General features: G+C 38.4%; 1 protein-coding gene across 3 annotated transcripts in view; it reads right to left on the bottom strand.

Moving 5' to 3' along the window:
• The window catches only part of rassf3 (Ras association domain family member 3), a 40429-nt gene that overhangs the window by 2902 nt on the left and 18094 nt on the right, over positions 1 to 19433 (bottom strand). For all 3 annotated transcript variants that reach the window (XM_067427150.1, XM_067427151.1, XM_067427152.1), the window contains 3 exons: positions 6114 to 6221; positions 3742 to 3997; positions 675 to 790 (listed from right to left, as the gene is read on the bottom strand). In XM_067427150.1, the coding sequence (XP_067283251.1) occupies positions 675 to 790; positions 3742 to 3997; positions 6114 to 6221 (480 nt within the window). The remainder of the gene's footprint in view (positions 1 to 674; positions 791 to 3741; positions 3998 to 6113; positions 6222 to 19433) is intronic.

The following is a 19433-nucleotide window of genomic DNA, read 5'->3' as shown; positions in this document are numbered from 1 at the left end:
CATCATTACTCCAGTCTTCAGTCACATGATCCTTTAGAAATCATTGTTAAAAACAAAAAATGTTGAAAACATTTGTGCTGCTTAATATTTTAGGGGAAACTGTGATAGAGTTTATTTTATAAGTTCAAAAGAATAGAACTTATTTAAAATAAAGTATGGGGATATTTTACCTTTCAATAAACAATGCGAATCTTTGAATGCCATAAATGGCTTTTATTTATTTAAGATTCACTGTAACCTACAAACTAGGGATGCATTGTTACCATTTTTTCACATTGATCCACATCCGATACCTTCATTCTGAATATCGTCTGATACTGATCTGATACCAGTGGTGTTGTTGTTTTTTCTTGGATCATCATATAATATCTATACTACTCTGTGTGTGTGTGTGTGTGTGTGTGTGTGTGTGTGTGTGTGTGTGTGTGTGTGTGTGTGTGTGTGTGTGTGTGTGTGTGTGTGTGTGTGTGTGATGATCCACAATCCACTAAATGCCAAGGACATCACTAGACCTACTTTAGGGAGGCCTAAAATATTCATTAGCCCCCACCCCCATATTAAATAAATCAATATATCAGTCAATAATTTCTGTATATCCATATAATATAATTTTGTTGTCATCCATTCCACTGCATCTTAAACTCCTTACTGTGTGTAAAATATAGAAACCTCACCAAGACTTCGCCGGTTTGCTGCTCCTTCAGGACAAAGCTGAGCGTGTCAGTGCTGGGTCCCGCCACCAGACGCAGGAACAGAGGGTGTTCTTTCTCTGACAGCTTACAGGTGTACACTGCACACATACAGACACAAAACCAGACTATTACATCACAGACACTTCATTCACAGAACCTAAAAAATAAACCTAAAAAAATGCAAATTAGGGATGCATCAGGAAGGTCCATTTTTTTGTTGTTGCCCTCAATGCAATCGAGTCCATTTGGACTCAGAATAGATCAATAAAAGGTTTTAATAAATGCATACTGGTAGTTTTTAGTATAGGAACACAACTTTGGAAATGTGCCACACGACTATGAAAATCCACAAAATTATTTGTAGTTTTTCTTTTATTTCTTTAGGAGATACAAGAAACTGGATGAAACATTCTGAATGATATCAATTTATAATCTGGCTTGGGATGCAGCGTGAAATTAAACCAAACCATGTTAGTTCGTCTGGCCAGAGAACTGGTCCGTTGACCAGTGTTGCCACAGTTTTCCTGTAGAATTGCACTAATTTTAAGTTTTTCCATGGGTACATTTTTCTGTGGGTTGATTTCCACCCCTATAAGTATGATTTCGGTGCTTCAACACCCTCAAAACACCCACAGATGTACAAATTCAGTGGAGAATTTGGCCGCCCGAGAACAGTTTATATTTCCCTGTTTTATTTGCACAGACTTGGCAACCCTGCCCTGGACTGAACCCGCTCACCTTTTGGTTTGCTTATTTGGCCACACTTAATATTCAGCAATATTATTGACTTGAATGCACCGACTCTATTGAATGAGAACTGAACTGAGCTGGATGATGACACCGATTCATCTATAAAGCAGTTCTGAAGAAAAGAGTAAACTCATTTCATTATTGATTAACACAGTTATTGAAATGAATCAACACTAAACTGATTTCACCTGAATAATGCCTGCTTACTATTTTCTTTTTAGACTAGCTTTATAGCAGAACTAAAGTCAGTTTGCATCACTGAGCCATATATGCTGGCTGTTATCACTGTAAAGCTGATTTGAAACAATCTGTATTGTATAAAGTGCTATACAAATAAACAGTAACCTCTCTGAAAAGTTGCATATACGTTTATGTCATTTAAAGGACTTTTATTGTATTATAATAATGACCTGCCACACCACAAAGAGGAAGAGACTCCAAACTACACCGCTGCTGAATGTTACAGAATGTTGATCTCATGCCAAATTTCAAAGCAAAAACAAACTTTAAGCACGAAAAAAGGAAGAGCACCACCTCATATCAGGAACAAAAGTTAATTCTCTAGAACTTCTGTGTTTACTTCAGCATTATTGGAGATTTTCCTCCACCCAGAGTGTGGAAGAAGACGCAGACCTGAATTTCTTCATTCTTGAGGAATACTCTCATCTCACTTCCTGTTTAACAGGGGCTTTCTTCTGCCTCCGGCGGGGGTTAATCAGAACATGCAGGGCTGTTATTATGTCTACACTAATGCGGTTGATTCATGCTCTTTTATAGGCCGTACCGCTGTGATATCACACATGAGGGTCTGTCTGTTTCTATAATGAGCTCTGAGATGGGAGTTTATCAGCATCTAAACTTTAGCATTTCTTAAAGTCATCTAGTCTAGACGGGCTGTTTAAGAGCTTAACGGCACAGTAACACGCATTACAAACAGCTGTCAAACACGTCTCACATATGCATGTGCTGGAGATCTCTCACGGAGGTGACACCTCATGAAAATGCTCCATCTCAGACGGCGGAGAGGAAGAAAAAAGTCACTGTTCCAGACAGCCTCCTCAGCAAAAATCCCCCCATTGGCAGCAGCAGTTATTGGCTCCTACACAAACACTCCTACAAAATAACTAGAGATGAGCGTAATATCTCCCAAAAGTATTATGAAGTTCATCAATTGACTGTGACCGAATTGAAAAAGTAGTTGACTAGAGAGTTTTAGGTTTAAAATATGTGAAATCTTAATGTATATGTATGTATGTATGAATATATAAAGATGACTATATATATATATATATATATATAGATAGATATATATATATATATATATATATATATATATATATATATATATTATAAAAAGACAACTTAAATACTTAAAATAAGACGTGAAAATTATGTATAGATCTACTAAATGAGGAGTAAAACAAAACTATATAGATAAAATATATTACTTGACAGTTGGATTCAATGGATAATACAGAATAATTTTGTATTTTTTACATGCCAAATTGTGATATTTAAGTCATTTTGCTTTAAATGTGCAGGCAGAATTAAAAGATTTAAGATAAATTGCATAAGATATTTTCTTAATAAATATTCCCAGTGGTATAGTCTGATTCATGAATGAACGACTCTTATGAGCCAATTCTTTTAAGGATTCGTTTCTGTCAAATAAACCAGAGCACATTCCAACCCGGCGCATGGATTTTGAAAGCAGGTACTTAAAATCACTGAGCCATATGTGCGTCTGGCTTCCTGCTGCGTGTGTGACGTCAACGGGGGGCTTACACAGTGGCAGAGGAAAAGCTGTCAGAGGAAGGAGATGGACTGGAAACACTTTGACATTATGGGAGGAAAACCAGTACTCAGGAATTCACTGTTTGATGTCGCTCTGAACCTGAAAAAACTAACTAGACACTAGTAAAGTTGACCATCCTGACCCATCCTAGCTTAGAATATTCCTATATGGCAATGAATTGTGGGAGATGAGGGTGGTTAGTGTCTGCATTCAGCAGGTTGGCACAGACAACAGCTGGTGTGTATGTGTGTTTACTACGCTGGCATGGTGTATTCTTGGCACATGCGTGGCTTGCGTGCACATATGCTTAAAAGCACAGGCCTATCCTGTATGCGTGTGTGCCAGAAGTCAAGAACGTTCATAAATACACACACATTCCTGATATTGACCTATTCCAAGAATGCATCTGGTCCTGCCAAAACACACACTGTATACACTGGGGTCCTGAGTCATTACCATGTACTGTACACACCCATATATGCTGATGCATTTTCCGTGTCTCACCTTGGTCTTCTCTGCTGAAGCGCTTGAACAAGGCGAACTTGGCGGGGTTGTCGGCCACGGTGAACTTTTTTAGCAGGGCTTCGATAACCTGTCGCACCGTGTTGGCGCTGCTGATGTGCAGGGTGTTTATGGAGCCACGCGGAAGGTAAAACGCCTCTTGACCTTTGACCCCTCCTGCCCTGCCTCCTTTCACCGTGATGGGCCTCCGCAGGTCCATCTGCACCTTGATGAAGCCTGTGTACATGCCGTTAGCATTCTGCAGGACAGAGACAGAGGACAGAAAGATGTTCAGATTTATGACTAAAACAGCAAAGATTTATTCTGATCAATGCACACCAGTGTGGAGGGTTAGCTAAGTATGCTTTTCTCAAATGAGCAGCGGTTCAGTTTGACAATGTTACATCGCTGTTTTTAGGAAAAATGCAATCAAATGCATTGTCTAAGATAGTCTCTCTCGATTCGTTTTTCAGCAAATCAGCTCCTTTCAGCCAGGTCATTTCAATGCACTGATTCAAAACATACATATCATATACTGTATTATAGTTGTATTTAAAGTAAGCGTATGAGTTAGGGTTGGGCATTAGATGATGTTTACAGTGAAATATTGCGATGGATGATCGGGGGGGTTGTGTTTGAGTCTGTTTGTGTGGCGTCTGGAGAAAGAGAGAACGCACACAGAGTTGAAAGGGCTTGAATGAAGCGTGTTTGGTTTTAAAAGGCAAGGCAAGGCAAGTTTATTTGTATAGCACATTTCATACCCAATGGCAATTCAAAGTGCTTTACATAGAAATTAATTAAAATAGTGGTAACATATGCATGAGAGAAAAGATAAAACTACTAGAGTATATAGGGCTGAAATATCATTAGCACAAACAATCCTGAGTGCTTGTGGTGTGATCCACACCGCTGTTTAGACACTCTGCTCATTTCAACTAGAAGTGACTAGTCTCGCGGTCCGGATGTAAACATGCCACGGTCCGCCATTTGAATATCATTGGTTTAGTTTGTGTAAAACATCTAGTAGCCAGTAATTTGTTTGCTGTTTTTTGCACAATAAAATCGTTAGTGTTTAAATTGTGTTAATTGAACTGTTTTGAATGTAATTTGCATTGTGATCGAGAACAACGTCATTATTTGCAGGGGGACGGGTAAATCACGCTGCCGGCTTAACACAGTCTTAACATTGGCATCGTCTATTGGCCCAACCCTAGTAGGAGTATAAGTAGATGATCCTCACAGTTTGTGTGCCACATAAATACTGCTTTGGTTTTATGACTTAGTCAAATAATCATTCATTATATGTTTTATTGCTTTTAACAAGTAACTTGTTAACTAAAGAACTGCTTAATTTGATGAGTAGCTTCAGTTTCAAAGCAACTTCCTCAACACTGTCGAGCATATCTTGCCGTGTTGTCTGACTGCGTCCAGATGGAGCTCAGATTTGAGGTTCTTCTGTCTGTAAGCTCATTAGTCCAAATGGCAGCCGTGACTGCAGGCTACAGGCGAGACACGGGGGGTGTAATTACAGCTCACGAACCTCCTCTGAAACTCAATGCATTGCTCTCCACCACACTGACACACAACCCCACTGAACACAGGTCTTAAACTTAATGATCCAAGACCACGGTGTATGCTTAATGAGGAAAATGTCAGATATACTAATACAAAGTGTTTTTGCCACGCTGGCTCAATTAAGTCTAGTCCAGTAGTCTAAACAGCACAGAAACAGACTGCGATAAGCAGCTGCGATCTGGACAAAGGTACAGTGGTAAAGTCCTTATGGCTGTCACATAATAAATTAGGAAGCTTGATAAACAGATTACAACATGGACAATGAGAAAGTTTATTTAACGGGACAATCAAAGTCTGAGACTTCGAAAAATAAATTGCAATTTGTACTTAATTTCATTATACACATTTTGAAAATGTGTAACAACTGAGCAAAAGGTAATAAAATATGTTTGTTTTTTGTTTTGTTTAAAAAAAGGTTTCAAGACTTTTCTTAGGTTATTCCATTTGAAAGCCTGGACTAGTTTTGGGGTCAAGAGCGTCTACAGAGGGTCCTCTTTTTGATACTAAATATTTGTATTTAATTTTTTTGTTTTTTTACTACTTTTGTTCTCATATGACAAAAACGTCTCTCTTTTATTTTTTGATCAGCTTCAATATAATCGGCCAATACCGATACGGTGACATATCATGCATCCCTACTTTTAATCTATACTACATACAATAAAATTCAAGATTACATCTTCTGGAGATCTGAGCTGATAAACACTGATGTTCAGATATGGATTGAGAATATTTTGAAAAATATTAGCGATTCGATTATTTTATGATCTGTTTGTAAGTGCCAGAGATCATTAACTCACCAGTGTCATTTTAAAGAGGTCACGTGAGTCTGCGTTGTACTGTTCGACCTTCTGTCTGATGTCCTCATGAGTGAGATGAGTGCGCAGCTCTTTCTCTTTCTCCACATCCTGAAACACAGACAATGAACATAAGCATTTAGCAAACAAAGGTCAGCACAGGTCAACCCGCAGCTCATTTTAACAACAGGAGAGGTTTGACTTCAGTACTGCTGAATAATGAATCCATTCAAAGCAAAGGCTTCTTTGTCAGGAGCCTGTTCCTGATGCGGGAGCCCAAAACAGCCCACACATGCTCTTAACTGGTGACATCCATGTGTAGCATGGCAGATATAGATTATTCCAGTACTTCTCAGATGAAGCAAACTGATTATCCCACAGCAGGTAAACAAATAATTGCATTTTCAAGTGCATTTAAAGTGTTCATATCATGTCATTGGCTTAAGGAACAAGATGCATTTAAACTTTATATTATAAATCAAAAAATTATAATATAAAGTTTAAATGTATCTTGTTCCTTAAGCCAATGACATGATATGAACACTTTAAGTATTTAAAATAATGCACTTTTCTGGAACAATACAGTACAGAAGATTGTGTGAAATGTGCAGTGCACTCTGGTCTTACATGGTCATACCACAGAGAAGCCGATCCGCTTTCATGAGCGCTCAAAGCTCAAAACAAAAGCAGAGAGCCCCTTATAAGGGAACAGTCCTGGGCTAAAGTGACAACACATTAATGGACAAGGACCTTCTCAGCTAACAGAGTACAGAGGCTGAATATTGTGTGTGAACTGTTAAAGACAGTCGTAATTCCCCTCCTGCAAGGCCTAGACTGCCTGGGGATTTTGGAATAACAGGTGGTTTGGGGTTGCGTGCACTGAACTTTACAGTGCATGACTCACACGGTTTTCATATCCAGAAAACATCTACTTAAAGGCTAAACACCTTTTAAAATTCCAACGTTTATAATAAAGCCCCAAAGCTCTTAGAATAAACATGTTTACATGCAAAACTACTAGGGCTGGGTAAAAAATGAATATCATAACTTCATTTTTATAAAAACATTGAGTGTAATTTAAGTGTTTGTAAACAAATCATTTTTTCCTTCATTACTGTAAGCTAATGTTGCTCCAAATGACAACTGTAAGACTCTACAACTGACTAGTTAAGAGATTGGTTTTCCAATGCCATTTATAATACCTGATATATATCCAAAATAATCTATATTGAATCAAAATCGAATCGAACAGCAAGCTTGTGAATCAAAATCAAATCGTGAAATTCCCAGCCCTAAAAACTACTACACTTTATAAAATTAACTAGATTATAGGGATGCACGATATTATCGGCACGACATCGGAATCGGCCGATAAACGCTTAAAATATAAAAATCGGCATCGGTCGATATGAAAACATTATGCCGATATGCCTTGCCGATATGATAACGTGTTGATATGTGCCTGCAATAACTCACGTGTGCAAGGAGTGCTACAGCGATAAGACCATGTCAGCACTGCAGTCATTCTTCAAGTGAAAACAAGAAAATACATTGCATGTACAGTGATTTATATTGGCTGTTTTTAAATGCTGCCTTGAATTTCTGAATGCACATACAGAAGGACCTGACCGTCAGCAGCAGATTTGCCACGTTTTCACAACAAAACTAGCCCACTCTCTAGCGCGTGCGGCAGCCTCCACAGCAGCAGAAGCTCCTCCAGGTCCTAGTGCCCTCCATCTAGACCGCTATATATTTATACATGTAGTGGGTGCGCTGTTGTTACAGTAATACAATGAAAAGTAGAATACACAAATAAATTGAAGTTACTTCTTGTTCTGAATAAACAAATCAGTAATGATGTCATAAATCACAAGCATGACACTTGTAAATTAAATACTTTTATATACAGTGTATTAATCTGTAATAAAATTTTACGAAATGGATGATGAAAAATTATCCAAGGAGCTCTACAATAATTGTAGAATTAAAAGACAGCATCAATGGATGTCATGCCACCCCCACTTCATGTGCACAAACGTTAAATCCAAAAATACAATATTTAGGTTACAGCTGCATCTGGGGTGAAAAACTACTGACTTTATTATTGTTATTTTCAGGGCTTTTAATATACTCTTATCATAAAAAGAACTTTATTAACATTTATTTATCTTCAACAAGAATCCTTTTAGTAAGGAGACCTCAGAAATCTGAAACCAGAATGAAAAAAAAATAGTTTTTGCTCAAAATGGTGTTGTTTCCAAACAAAGGGAAAAAATAAACATATATCGGCATCGGCCAAAATGAGCTGAAAAATATCGGCATATCGGATATCGGCAAAATCCAATATCGTGCATCCCTACTAGATTATTCTTGCATTATTCTTTCTTTAGTAAGTGCAGCTTACAATAAGATAACTGACAGTTGTTAACATAACTAAATACATGTACAGTAAATAAATAATTATGTTTATATGAATTCATTTCGCTTCATAATTTAATTTCCAGAAAGGGTTTTTTTCAATGCCGAATGTTAGCATGCTAAAGCGGAGCACCTTAACACAGAGACGCTGCATCTACAAATTGATTTTAAAAGCAACAAAAAGTATTGCTATAATAAACTCACTAGCGAGACTAGTTGACTATCTTCCTAACCCATCTCAAGTTTGGAAAAACAATCCACAGACTCAAATATATTTTCCTGAGCTTCTCTCTCTTGTTCTTTGCTCTAGTAAGGGTTGGTTAAGCCTTTACCCTGACCACAGCACCCTCAGAGCATTGAATAGGGGATCTCAAATAAATTAACCAAATATCAGCTGCTAAACTAGTGCAATCAGATATCTTATGCTCGAGACTGCTTGGACAGGTGGCATATTGATATTGCAGAGAAAATGTGTTGTTCTCACAACAAAGAGACACCTTATGTGACCAATAGGGCAAATCTTTAATGACAGAGCGAAGTCTTTCAATACTTTGGACGTGCCACCCATCACACCGCGAAGGTCAATAGCTTAAATCACGTGAAGTGACCGGACAAGCACAAATGAGAATGGAAAACAATACTTTACAGAATTTGTTTATTAAAGGATTTTGTCACGTGTTCAGATCAGACCAATTAACAAGAAACAACACTCGCCAAGAGCCCATTAATTCCCTGTTCAAAACAACAAAAGCTGATGAAGGCTTTTTAAATGAGGGGGCGTGAGCGTCTCTGCGGGGCCTGTTGAGCTGTTGAGTGCGTGCAAGGGATTGCAGCTCACCACATCAGCTTATGCCGCCTATGGGTTCAGTGATGTGGTCTCTATCAGATCTCCGAGGGTTGTTCATTAGCCAGGCTGAACCATCCATGTCGGTCATGTAAACTTTGATTGGTGCCCATAAAGTAGTGAGACTTGACGCTAGCTTGATTTCAGTCCCCAACATGTTTTTTCAACAACGTAGTCCTACAGAAGTTTCTAAAAGATGGGTTTGTCAAGGTACTGCTGACGTAATGCTTGGGAAAGCAGACACCATCAGCAATGTGAACAGAAGGCTGTGTAGAACTAAACCAGGAAGGACAGGGTTAACACGGATGCCTCTGCACAGCAGAGTGTGACAAAGGCAAAATAAACACTAGCCTGATGAGGTAATGCAACAGAAAAAGCAGCTCTACCTCCCTTGCTGTGAGGAATCATGTCCTCGCTCTCATGTGGAGCAACACATTCAGAGAGGACAGGGAACAAGAACAACAGGTTAAAGGTATGCTTGAGGTCCGACCGGACCGTCTCTACTGGTCAGAGATCAATCATGTGCATTAAAGGGAGAAAGTAAACTCTGCACTCTGTAGGCCCCATGGTGTCCTTAGAGAGCTGATAAGCAGGAGGGTGTGGTATGTGGTAATGTTAGGGTTTTTGTTCCTTGTTTTCAGTCATGTGTTAGCTGATTTCTGTCACACATGGTGGTCACGGCATACTCAACTTAAGTGGAGCAGGACACATGAGGTGCGACCGAACTGGTTTTTCAGGGGCACTACTATCTGACTCTTGATTTCTGCTTGATATTATCTGTGCTACTGACAGACGAATTAGATGAGCGTAACCAAAGACAACCTGCTTTTTATTTTGAGCTTTTCCAGGGGATTTCTGGACACGCCTATAATGACTGCAACTCATCACGCTTGCCAATGTACACTGATCTGCAAGCTCTAATAAAACAGCCCCTTCTCACTCCCCCTACCCCACAGGAAGTCCCTGGTCACCACACCTTTCCTCCCCAACGCATTCCTCAGCTAATGGAGTTTCTGTAGCAAGCAGCAGAACCAGTCACTGAGCGATTGTTTGACAACTGAAGGCATAAAAATGACCATTCTGTGTGGCTTCCTACTCAGCAGGACAGTAGGCCGATTTGACTGCATAATGTGCTTCTAGAATAGTCAGAACTGCAGGAAGGATTACAGAGGACAGGAAACCATTGCCAACAACAATAGAGGAATCGAAACCACCAAGGAGCTTGTTGCAAGCTTGGTGAACACATAACAAAGCTCACCAACTGGTCACATTACTGACAACGATCATGTTGTTAAAACAAAAATATAGTGTCATACTCTGGAATTTAGGGGATTTTCCGTTCAAGTGTTTTTAAAAAAAGTTGCCTGCAATACCTGTTGCCTCAAATCTTCAACTCTTCAAAAAGTAATGTCTTTTCAGGGCTCCAGACAAGTAAAGAAAATGTATCAAAGTTAATTTAATCATAAAATTACTATTGTTTTGCGTTGTCTTGTCAAAAAGTGTACTTGAATTGATATGCAGATAAAAATTACTTTTATTAACAACAGTGATGTGCAAAAAACATTTTATATGGAAAATGTAAATATTCTACTCTTATTAAATGTACCATTGTTCTTTTATAGTATCAGACAGTTTCAGTGATTAAAAAAGGTGCATTTTTTTTTGTTTTATGGGTAATTCATTCACAGTTCGAAGAAAAGTTGTTGTTTTTCATTACACTGTGTCACTTCTACTTTTTTATTGCTTTATTAGCAATTTCCACCTCTTAATACATTATATTAAGAAGTGGAAATTGCTAATAAAGGAATAAGTGTAATTTCATGTGTTTTTTAAATAAAAGAGCATGTTTGCCACAAAGTGGCCCACACCTTTACATTTTCTCGCTGTACAAAAGATCACAAAAATAACATTTAAATTGGATAATATTTACAGCTTTTAAGTGCAGGAAAAAGTGTGACGCGCTTGAAAGCCCTTGAAAAGTACTTGAATTTCACTCTCAAAATGTTGTACAAACCCTGAGATGAACAATGTAATAATAATAATAATAATAATAATAACATAATAAATTCAACTATTTCTGTCACAATACCATGGGGTGTTACTATATTAGGTCCATGGTGAATATTTATGATTTGTGGACCATAAACCCTGATCTTCATTTATACTGCAATGGTTTCTCCTGGATTCCATGTCAGATCATGGTTTGATCTGATATCTATGGTTTATAACAGAGAATTCTGCACCGCTTCCCGCTAGATCTCCCGGTAGCAATGTTATTTATTCGGTGGCGAATTCTAACACTAGATCTCCCAGTGCTGTGTATTAATGGTGGAGCGTGATCGAGATTGGCCCGTGTATGAGCTTGTGCTGTGCTGTCTATTATAGCTCAGAGCTGAGAAACGGTTCAAACAACGCAGCTCAAGCAAGTAGAGCTGTTCCGTTCCGCTTTCGTTTCATTTGCCATTTGATGTTTCTCATACGTAACAGAAACGGTAGCTCCTATCAGTTGGGCATTGGGATGCCAGTGCAACCTTTAACAAAATGTAGTCGCAACACCAGCAGGAAAAAAGTTAGCAAAATGCTACCATTTGGTCACAGTCTGGAGCCCTGCTTTTGGTTTTTCTCTTTTCATAAATCGAAATGTTTTCGCAAAAAGCAGACTCCATGAGGTTGTCTATCCATGCAGGTATATGACTCATGGGTGTCTTTCATTTTATTACTGTAACATCGCCTCACATGGAAACGTACACATGCCTTTATACGCCCCTCAGACACGGTCCTTTAAACCTTGATACGGTTTCATAACTCTGTTTATGTCTGCGAGGAATGGCTAGGGTAGGGAGCAAGAAAAAAAGTGTCATGTATATGAAAGCCAGGCATGCTTGAATGGCACTACGTGTGTGAGGTAAGAACGTGGAAAAGATCTTTCATCTCCTCTGTTGCTCTCCCACAGACAGGCCAATAATAACACAAGAGCCCCTCAAGGACTCTTACGAGCTGCTTTCATTGGAAAGCTTGACTGATGCCTTCCAGCAATTTCCATCCCAACGTCATAAAGCTCTGCTGGGATGGTAACTTGTGACTGACAGCTTGGTTTCAAACTTCAGTCGTCACTGATCAAGAAGAGCCAATCTAGGCCTTCAAACATATTTATAGGCACTTCACAATATTCTCACGAAGGTGTCTGTGAGTTACTTAGGATATATATCGGTAAACTTGGCTTCAAAGATTAACATAGGATATGCTCTGAAACATAAAATGGGGTGTGGTTTGTTTTGCTTGCAACTGAAGGCAACTCTATACTGTAAAAAAAAGTCTGTTGCTTTTCTTGGAAAGAAGACTTCTTAAGATATTGAGGAACTTTAGCCCTTTACAAACAAAAAAAGACTCATCCTTCTTGCACAACGCAGAACTGAATATGATCCTAGGCCTATTTCATACAGGGAGGAAGTGGAGCCGTCTGACTCATCAGGGCAGCCCGATTGATCATAACAAACCTGTCAGGGCAGATGGAGAGTACAGGGCCTTCACTGAGCTCAAAGAAAAACGAAATACAACCTAACTGTATGACTTCCCATGTCATAATTCGGAAGAAATCTGCCCACTCACTACAGCTGTGGGAAACTGAGTAACTGAAGAGGGCTTTTTGAACTTTGTGGCGGGCACTCATCTGTTGTTTTTGATTAAGGAGATGCCACACAAAGCTGAAATATGAAATCACAAACCATAAAATATCCAGCTTAAAGACAAATCTGATATACTTGGTCATAAATACAGGCCAAAGGGCAAAGAAGGAAGATGCATGACGTCAAACAGACCTCTGTTAGCCTGAAAGCCCTTCAGAGTCATGTCCAGCTAATTTGCAGTTGGAGAACAAACAGAGCCTTTCAAATGTATCATTAACAGGATGTACTCTCTGAGCACAATTTTACTTGTGACAAAAATTAACCCAGTATGGAGAGTTAACCAAGTTTAGAAGATCTGCAAGGAACAGAAAAAACTAAAGATTTTGCATTGAATCTAACACTAAAAATCACGATACAGCTATGGAGATAATGAGAATAAAAAGGACCTTTGTTCATGGGGATATAGGATACATTCACCACAGTGCTCAGCGATGATGTCATTCCAGAAAAGTGATGGCTTAGGAATGATTTCAAAGAAAGGTAAAATGAAAGAGGGTGAGATCAGATGTGACACATGCCAGGTGCAGCCATGTGACCTATGCACTCAAGAACTTATCCGGTTTCAAAGTCACATTCACCAAACTGTGTCCCTTATCTTCTCACTGAAACGTGGGTATGTTTTTTTCTAGCAAACAACATGAAAGTTATATATACGAACTGATACAAAGGAGATGAAAGGATTAAATTCCATTTTAGGTATTAAAATTATAAGGGTAATGGAAGCTTCAACAAATATTTATCCAGAATGAGGTGCATGAACAAAACCGCCAAATGTTAGATCTAATGAAATCCAGGAAGCGATTAAACTCGAGGAAAACTCTGGAGTCCAAGCACCATTTCCTGATGGATCCCTATCTCTAACTGTAAAACACAGATAGCACAGAGCTTTCTTTGAAACTAAACATGACCTAGTCCATCATCACAACTGCAAATGGGCCAAACTTTAACTAAATAAAGAAAGACTGTTGCATGTAGATGTAGCTAAGGGGACTTTAAGACTAGATTTATAGTTCTAATGGCAATGTTTGAACATTGGGCCTTGTTTATGAAACATGAGCAGAACCCATTTATTGTAATTTTATTTCACCCATTGCCAAACTTCAACATGTAATTCCCAAACCATGACATGTGCTCCCAATGTCAGCTGGACAGTTTATCTGCTGACTGGGCTGAGGATGTGTGTGACATTCAGCCGATGGACCGTTCCTTTGCAAGACCAAGAAACAACCGCCTTCATCTAGCCTTATCTTCCTCTTAACTGTAATTACAGCTCTTCTCTGAGAAACTGCAACCAGATGCTCTACATGTGGATCCACATGAGTCCAACAGAGCCGTGACCGCAAACAATTCGAGGGAGAGAGTGGGATGTGCATGTCTGTAAAAGTAAACTTTTGAACTATTTTCAAAGCATGAGGAAAATCAAACGCCTCTCAGACATTCAAAAGCAATCAGATTGACAGGGGTCTCGAGGGTTTAACAACTGTTAATCCATGTATTGCCTATTTATGTTGGAAACTAGGTGTAGACTTTGAGAAGGTGCAGTTAAATGTTTCTATCATCAAAGGCAGCTTGTAATAGACCACTGGAGAAACACACACCTGGATTATAATCAAATACTGCTCCATGACGCACAATGCTACTTTGTGGGCTGATCAGATTAAACGGCAATGCTCTCTTTAGCCGGACTTGATGATGATGAAAAACATAGTTGCCTACTGGAGCCTTGTCTAATGCTATCCTATCCAGTCAAAAATGTTGCTCCATTTGTGTAATGCAGGATCTGAAAGCGCTCAACCCTGTCGATCTGTTCATATAACAGTCAGCCATGACAGATGAACAAGCAAAGTGAAATTCTGCCCATTCTGTGATGCAAGGGCATAAGGCATGAACTAAGACAAAACAGCAGCACAAAAAGAGTATTTTCATGGTATGAATATGGCTCAAAAATTGTCTAAAGAAACCTTTTCGCTGTATAAACAGCAAGATCACTTTACATCACCTTCTCTAAACAGTTTCCCTCATGTGGCGCTCTGACACCATTAACCGTTTTATTAACCGCACATGTCCAGGTCACATTTCACCCCAAAACCTTTATCTTTCATAAATAGAACTGTTAATATTATTTGCACTGTGATATATTATTTAATAAGCACAAACCACTGCACATTAATAGATATACACTACCGGTCAAAAGTTTTAGAACGGTAAGATTTAAAAAAATGTTTAGTCTCTTCGGCTCACCAAGGCTGCATTTATGTTACTGGAAATACAAAAAAGCTGTAATATTCTGAAATATTATTAAAATATAAAATAACTGTTTAATATTTGAATATATTTTAAAATGTTATTTATTCCTGTGATACAAAGCTGAATTTATCATCATTAATCCAGTCTTCAGTGTCACATGATCCTTCAGAAATCATTCTAATATGATGATTTAAAGAAACATTTATGATTATTATCAATGTTAACAAGCTTTTCTGACATTGTACTACCATTTAGATGTTTTGCGTTGGTAAGAATTGTATTTTATTTATTCTTTTGGGAAAGAACTTAAAGAAATGAATAAATATATTTAGCATGGATGCATTAAATTGGTCAAGTGACAGTATGTATAATGTTGCAAAAACTTTAGATTTCAGATAAATGCTGTTCTTTTTAACTTATTCATTAAAGAATCTAAACTGTTTCAACAGAGATGATAAATGTTTCTTGAGCAGTAAATCATCATTAGAATGAATTCTGAAGAATCATGTGACACTGAAGACTGGAGTAATGATGCTCAAAATTCAGCTTTGTGTCACATGAATAAATTACATTTTAAAATATATTTAAATAGAAAATAGTTACTTTAAATTTTTTAAATATTTCACAATATTACAGCTTTTTTTGTATTTCTAATAAAATAATTGCAGCCTTGCTGAGCAAAAGAGACTTCTTTAAAAACATTTAAAAATCTTCCCATTCTTTTGACCAGTAGTGTGTCAATTTAAGTTTAAGTTGTCATTTTCATTTTTTAAGGACGATTCTTATTAGAGTAATACAGTACTTTTACTTTAATTTTATTTACCATGAATCAAAGACATTAACAAATACTACATGATTTATTCTCTATTTTAAAGGGAGTTTAATGGCCCTTTTTCCTTATCATTTTGGGGTGAAATGACATGCTTTTGACTGGTTGAGTGAGATTTTCACAGCTAGGCTTTTACAATGTACAATGGGGTCTATTAATCCATCTTTTGATGGTCTGTCATGAATTGCACATAGCAGTGAAATTATACATTGTGTAAATATCCATTCAAGATTGTTTGAGAAGATATGGGTAGTATGATATGAACATTTACTGGTCCCTTGAATAACAGTGTCTCCAGCACACATACTCTTCTCCTGGCTTCTCTATCTGGATTTACAGCAAGTCGACCTCTATGAAAGTTTCCTGGATCTGCTCTTGTGTAAACTCAGACTGGACTGGAGTGAGCTCAAGTCTGCATTAACATCCTTCAAGATTTAGTTTCATCTTTCTGAGTGTGGCTGACATGAAAGTCTTCATATGCATGAACTCCTGCAGCTACCAGACGCAATTCACAACGTCAACGGTTGACCGACCACCTGATCCCTAAAGCGGAATTTACGTAAAGACTCAAAATGCTTTGATCAGTGTCTGACGGCCAAAACGCGCCAAGCGGAAAGCTCAGGGTAAACCTGGAAAACCTTGTGGAACAGCTAAACAATGGATGTGAAACTTTCACAAGAGTTCAGAGCTAAGTTTCTTTGTGGTTCCAGTGCCTGTGTTGGCAAAGCATGCGAATATTCAAGGCCAATGACGTCATGCTCAAACCATTCGCCACCAAATGGAACGTTGCCACAAAAACAGTGAGATACTGTAAACAAGGCAAGCACAAAACTGCAATAATCTACAGGTAGAGTCAGTGGCCGTCTACGAACATGAGCTTCTGTATTCACCCAGCAGACACTTTTGAGTTTTGTTTGTGTATAATCACTAATTACATTTCCACTCAATCAGGCCCTGAGTTACAAAAACAGCCTGCAGACTGGAGATAACGGCCGTCTTTCTTTACAACCCTTTTCACTACATTGTCTTGAAAAGCAAATCTCGCTGAAAACCAGGAAAACGGTTTCAGCACTTCTAACTAACAACACAATTCACACTCTTTCTTCCACTGTAAAGATAATTGGCTGCATAACAGAAAGTGAATGCAGTTGTTGCCTACATGTATAGACAGCATCTGTACTTTCTGAATTTCCGAAGCAAACAAAATAAACTGATTTTCACTCCAATAAACTGAGCCATTATGGCCAGTGGTCACAATGATTCTCTGTACGAACGAAGCGCTGTGGCCCACACAAACCCCCATGATCGTGCTGTTTTGCATGCCTGCCCGAGCAGCTGTTTCCCAGGGTCAGTGCATTTGTGGCATGCAAGAGGTGACAAAACAGATGAAGTGGGCATTTCTGGTTCGCTTAATAACGACGCTCTACTTTTGTAGATACAACAGTATTTATATGCATCTTGCGCATACTCTGAAGTCCCCTTTGAATTTTTGGTTAGCTTAATTGATGCCAATGATGAAATTGTTGGGGTTGGGGTTGGGGGGGAGAATGAAGTAACAGGAAGTGAACTGTGAGTTTAAGGAACTGACTCATTCCTTTTTTAACCACTACATTACACAATGGATAGTCATACAGTGCATGTGTTGCATGTGCATTCTAAAAGTCTGGAATTTGATCGATCAACAGACTCAAGAAATCTGACTGAGCTGCCTTGCTTTCTACTTACAGAGTCAGTTACCTTGTAAGGCAGAGAAATAGTTTTAAAGCATAATGGAGTGATTTGCAACGCTTTCCCTGAGCTTGCTGCAATGATTGCATCCTCTTTTGGAATAGCCTTTGCATTGGCAACAAGCCAGGTTAGTTCACCCAAAAATGAAAATATTGTCATAGAGTTACTCACCCTCATGTCAAGCCTATAAGACATAAGTTCATCTTTGGTACACAAATTATGATACTTTTGGTGAAATCAGAGAGCTCTCTGACCCTAGACACCAATTTAATTAACACTTTCAAGGCTTTCAATAGTCCATGTGACTCTAGTGGTTCAAACTTAACTTTATGAAGCGACGAGAACACTTCTTGTGTTCAAAAACAAACCAAAAATAACTTTATTCAGCAAACTCTTCTCGTCTGTGCCAGTCTCTTACGCTATAGTGATAGTAAATATAGTGCAGCACTTTTGAAGCACGATGTCTGAACGCCGTCTTGCCAGGATTGACCGACGTGGTTCATATGAGCACCACAACGCATGCATGTGAAGCTGATGCAGGAGCTAGCCAAATGTGAGCCGCCATTCTGACACTGTTTGCACTTATTTATACTACATCAACAGCATAGAAGACTGGCACAGACAAAAATAAATTGTTGAATAAAGACGGTATGTTTGTTTTTAGCGCACAAAAAGTATTCTCATTGCTTAATTCAATTATGGTTGAACCACTGGAGTCACATGAACTAATTTAATGATGTTTTTACTACCTTTCTGGGCCTTAAAAGTAGGGATTAAATTAGCTGTCTATGGAGGTCTATTTGATTTAATCAAAAATATCCTAATTTGTATTCCAAAGATGAATAAAGGTGTTACGGGTTTGGAACGACATATGGGTGAGTAATTCATGACAAAATGTTTCATTTTTGGGTGAACTAAACTATCTATATAGGCAGGCAGCTCAATAGGTTTTGGAAAAGAGCCCTGGGCACCCATGCAACAGTTTCCCCCAGAAAATGGAAATCACATGACAGCATTAACTTTGTGGAAACTTGTCTCCGCTGACATTTTTCTCACAATCGGGTAATTGACAGAAGCGTGGGGGTTATACTATGAATCTTTTCTCTTTGAGCCCCTCTCGCAGTCACACATGACCTTGTAAGGCCATATTCAAATCACATGGGGTCAGTCACACTGACTTGAGTTAATAGCAACCAGCAAAATAAAACTGAAATAAGCCAATTGACAACCACACCAAGCATTAAAAAGATACTGAACAAAACAGCTTTCATGAGCTGAGAGTGACCTACTTTATCAAAACTACTTCTACGCCATGATGGCATGACGTAATGCTTTTTAAACAAACCAGAAGTCATACTCATTCAAATAACACCCATAATAATGATAATATGTGTAATAAACCAAAACAAACTTGTGTTGTGTACTTTATTGTGATAAATCCATTATTAAGCCTTTAAAAGATGACCATGATGTGGCACGAGAAACAAAGCAAAACTGATTCATATTTAATGTCCATTCAGTGTGTACTTTTTAATGTAGGCTAATCTGACACAAAAGAGGAATTATCTTAA

Source organism: Pseudorasbora parva, chromosome 20, assembly GCF_024679245.1.
Source record: "Pseudorasbora parva isolate DD20220531a chromosome 20, ASM2467924v1, whole genome shotgun sequence".
In the NCBI taxonomy this organism is placed as follows: Eukaryota; Metazoa; Chordata; class Actinopteri; order Cypriniformes; family Gobionidae; genus Pseudorasbora; species Pseudorasbora parva.
The sequence above is the reverse complement of the archived record's forward strand: the minus strand, read 5'-3'. Positions and strand labels throughout refer to the sequence as shown.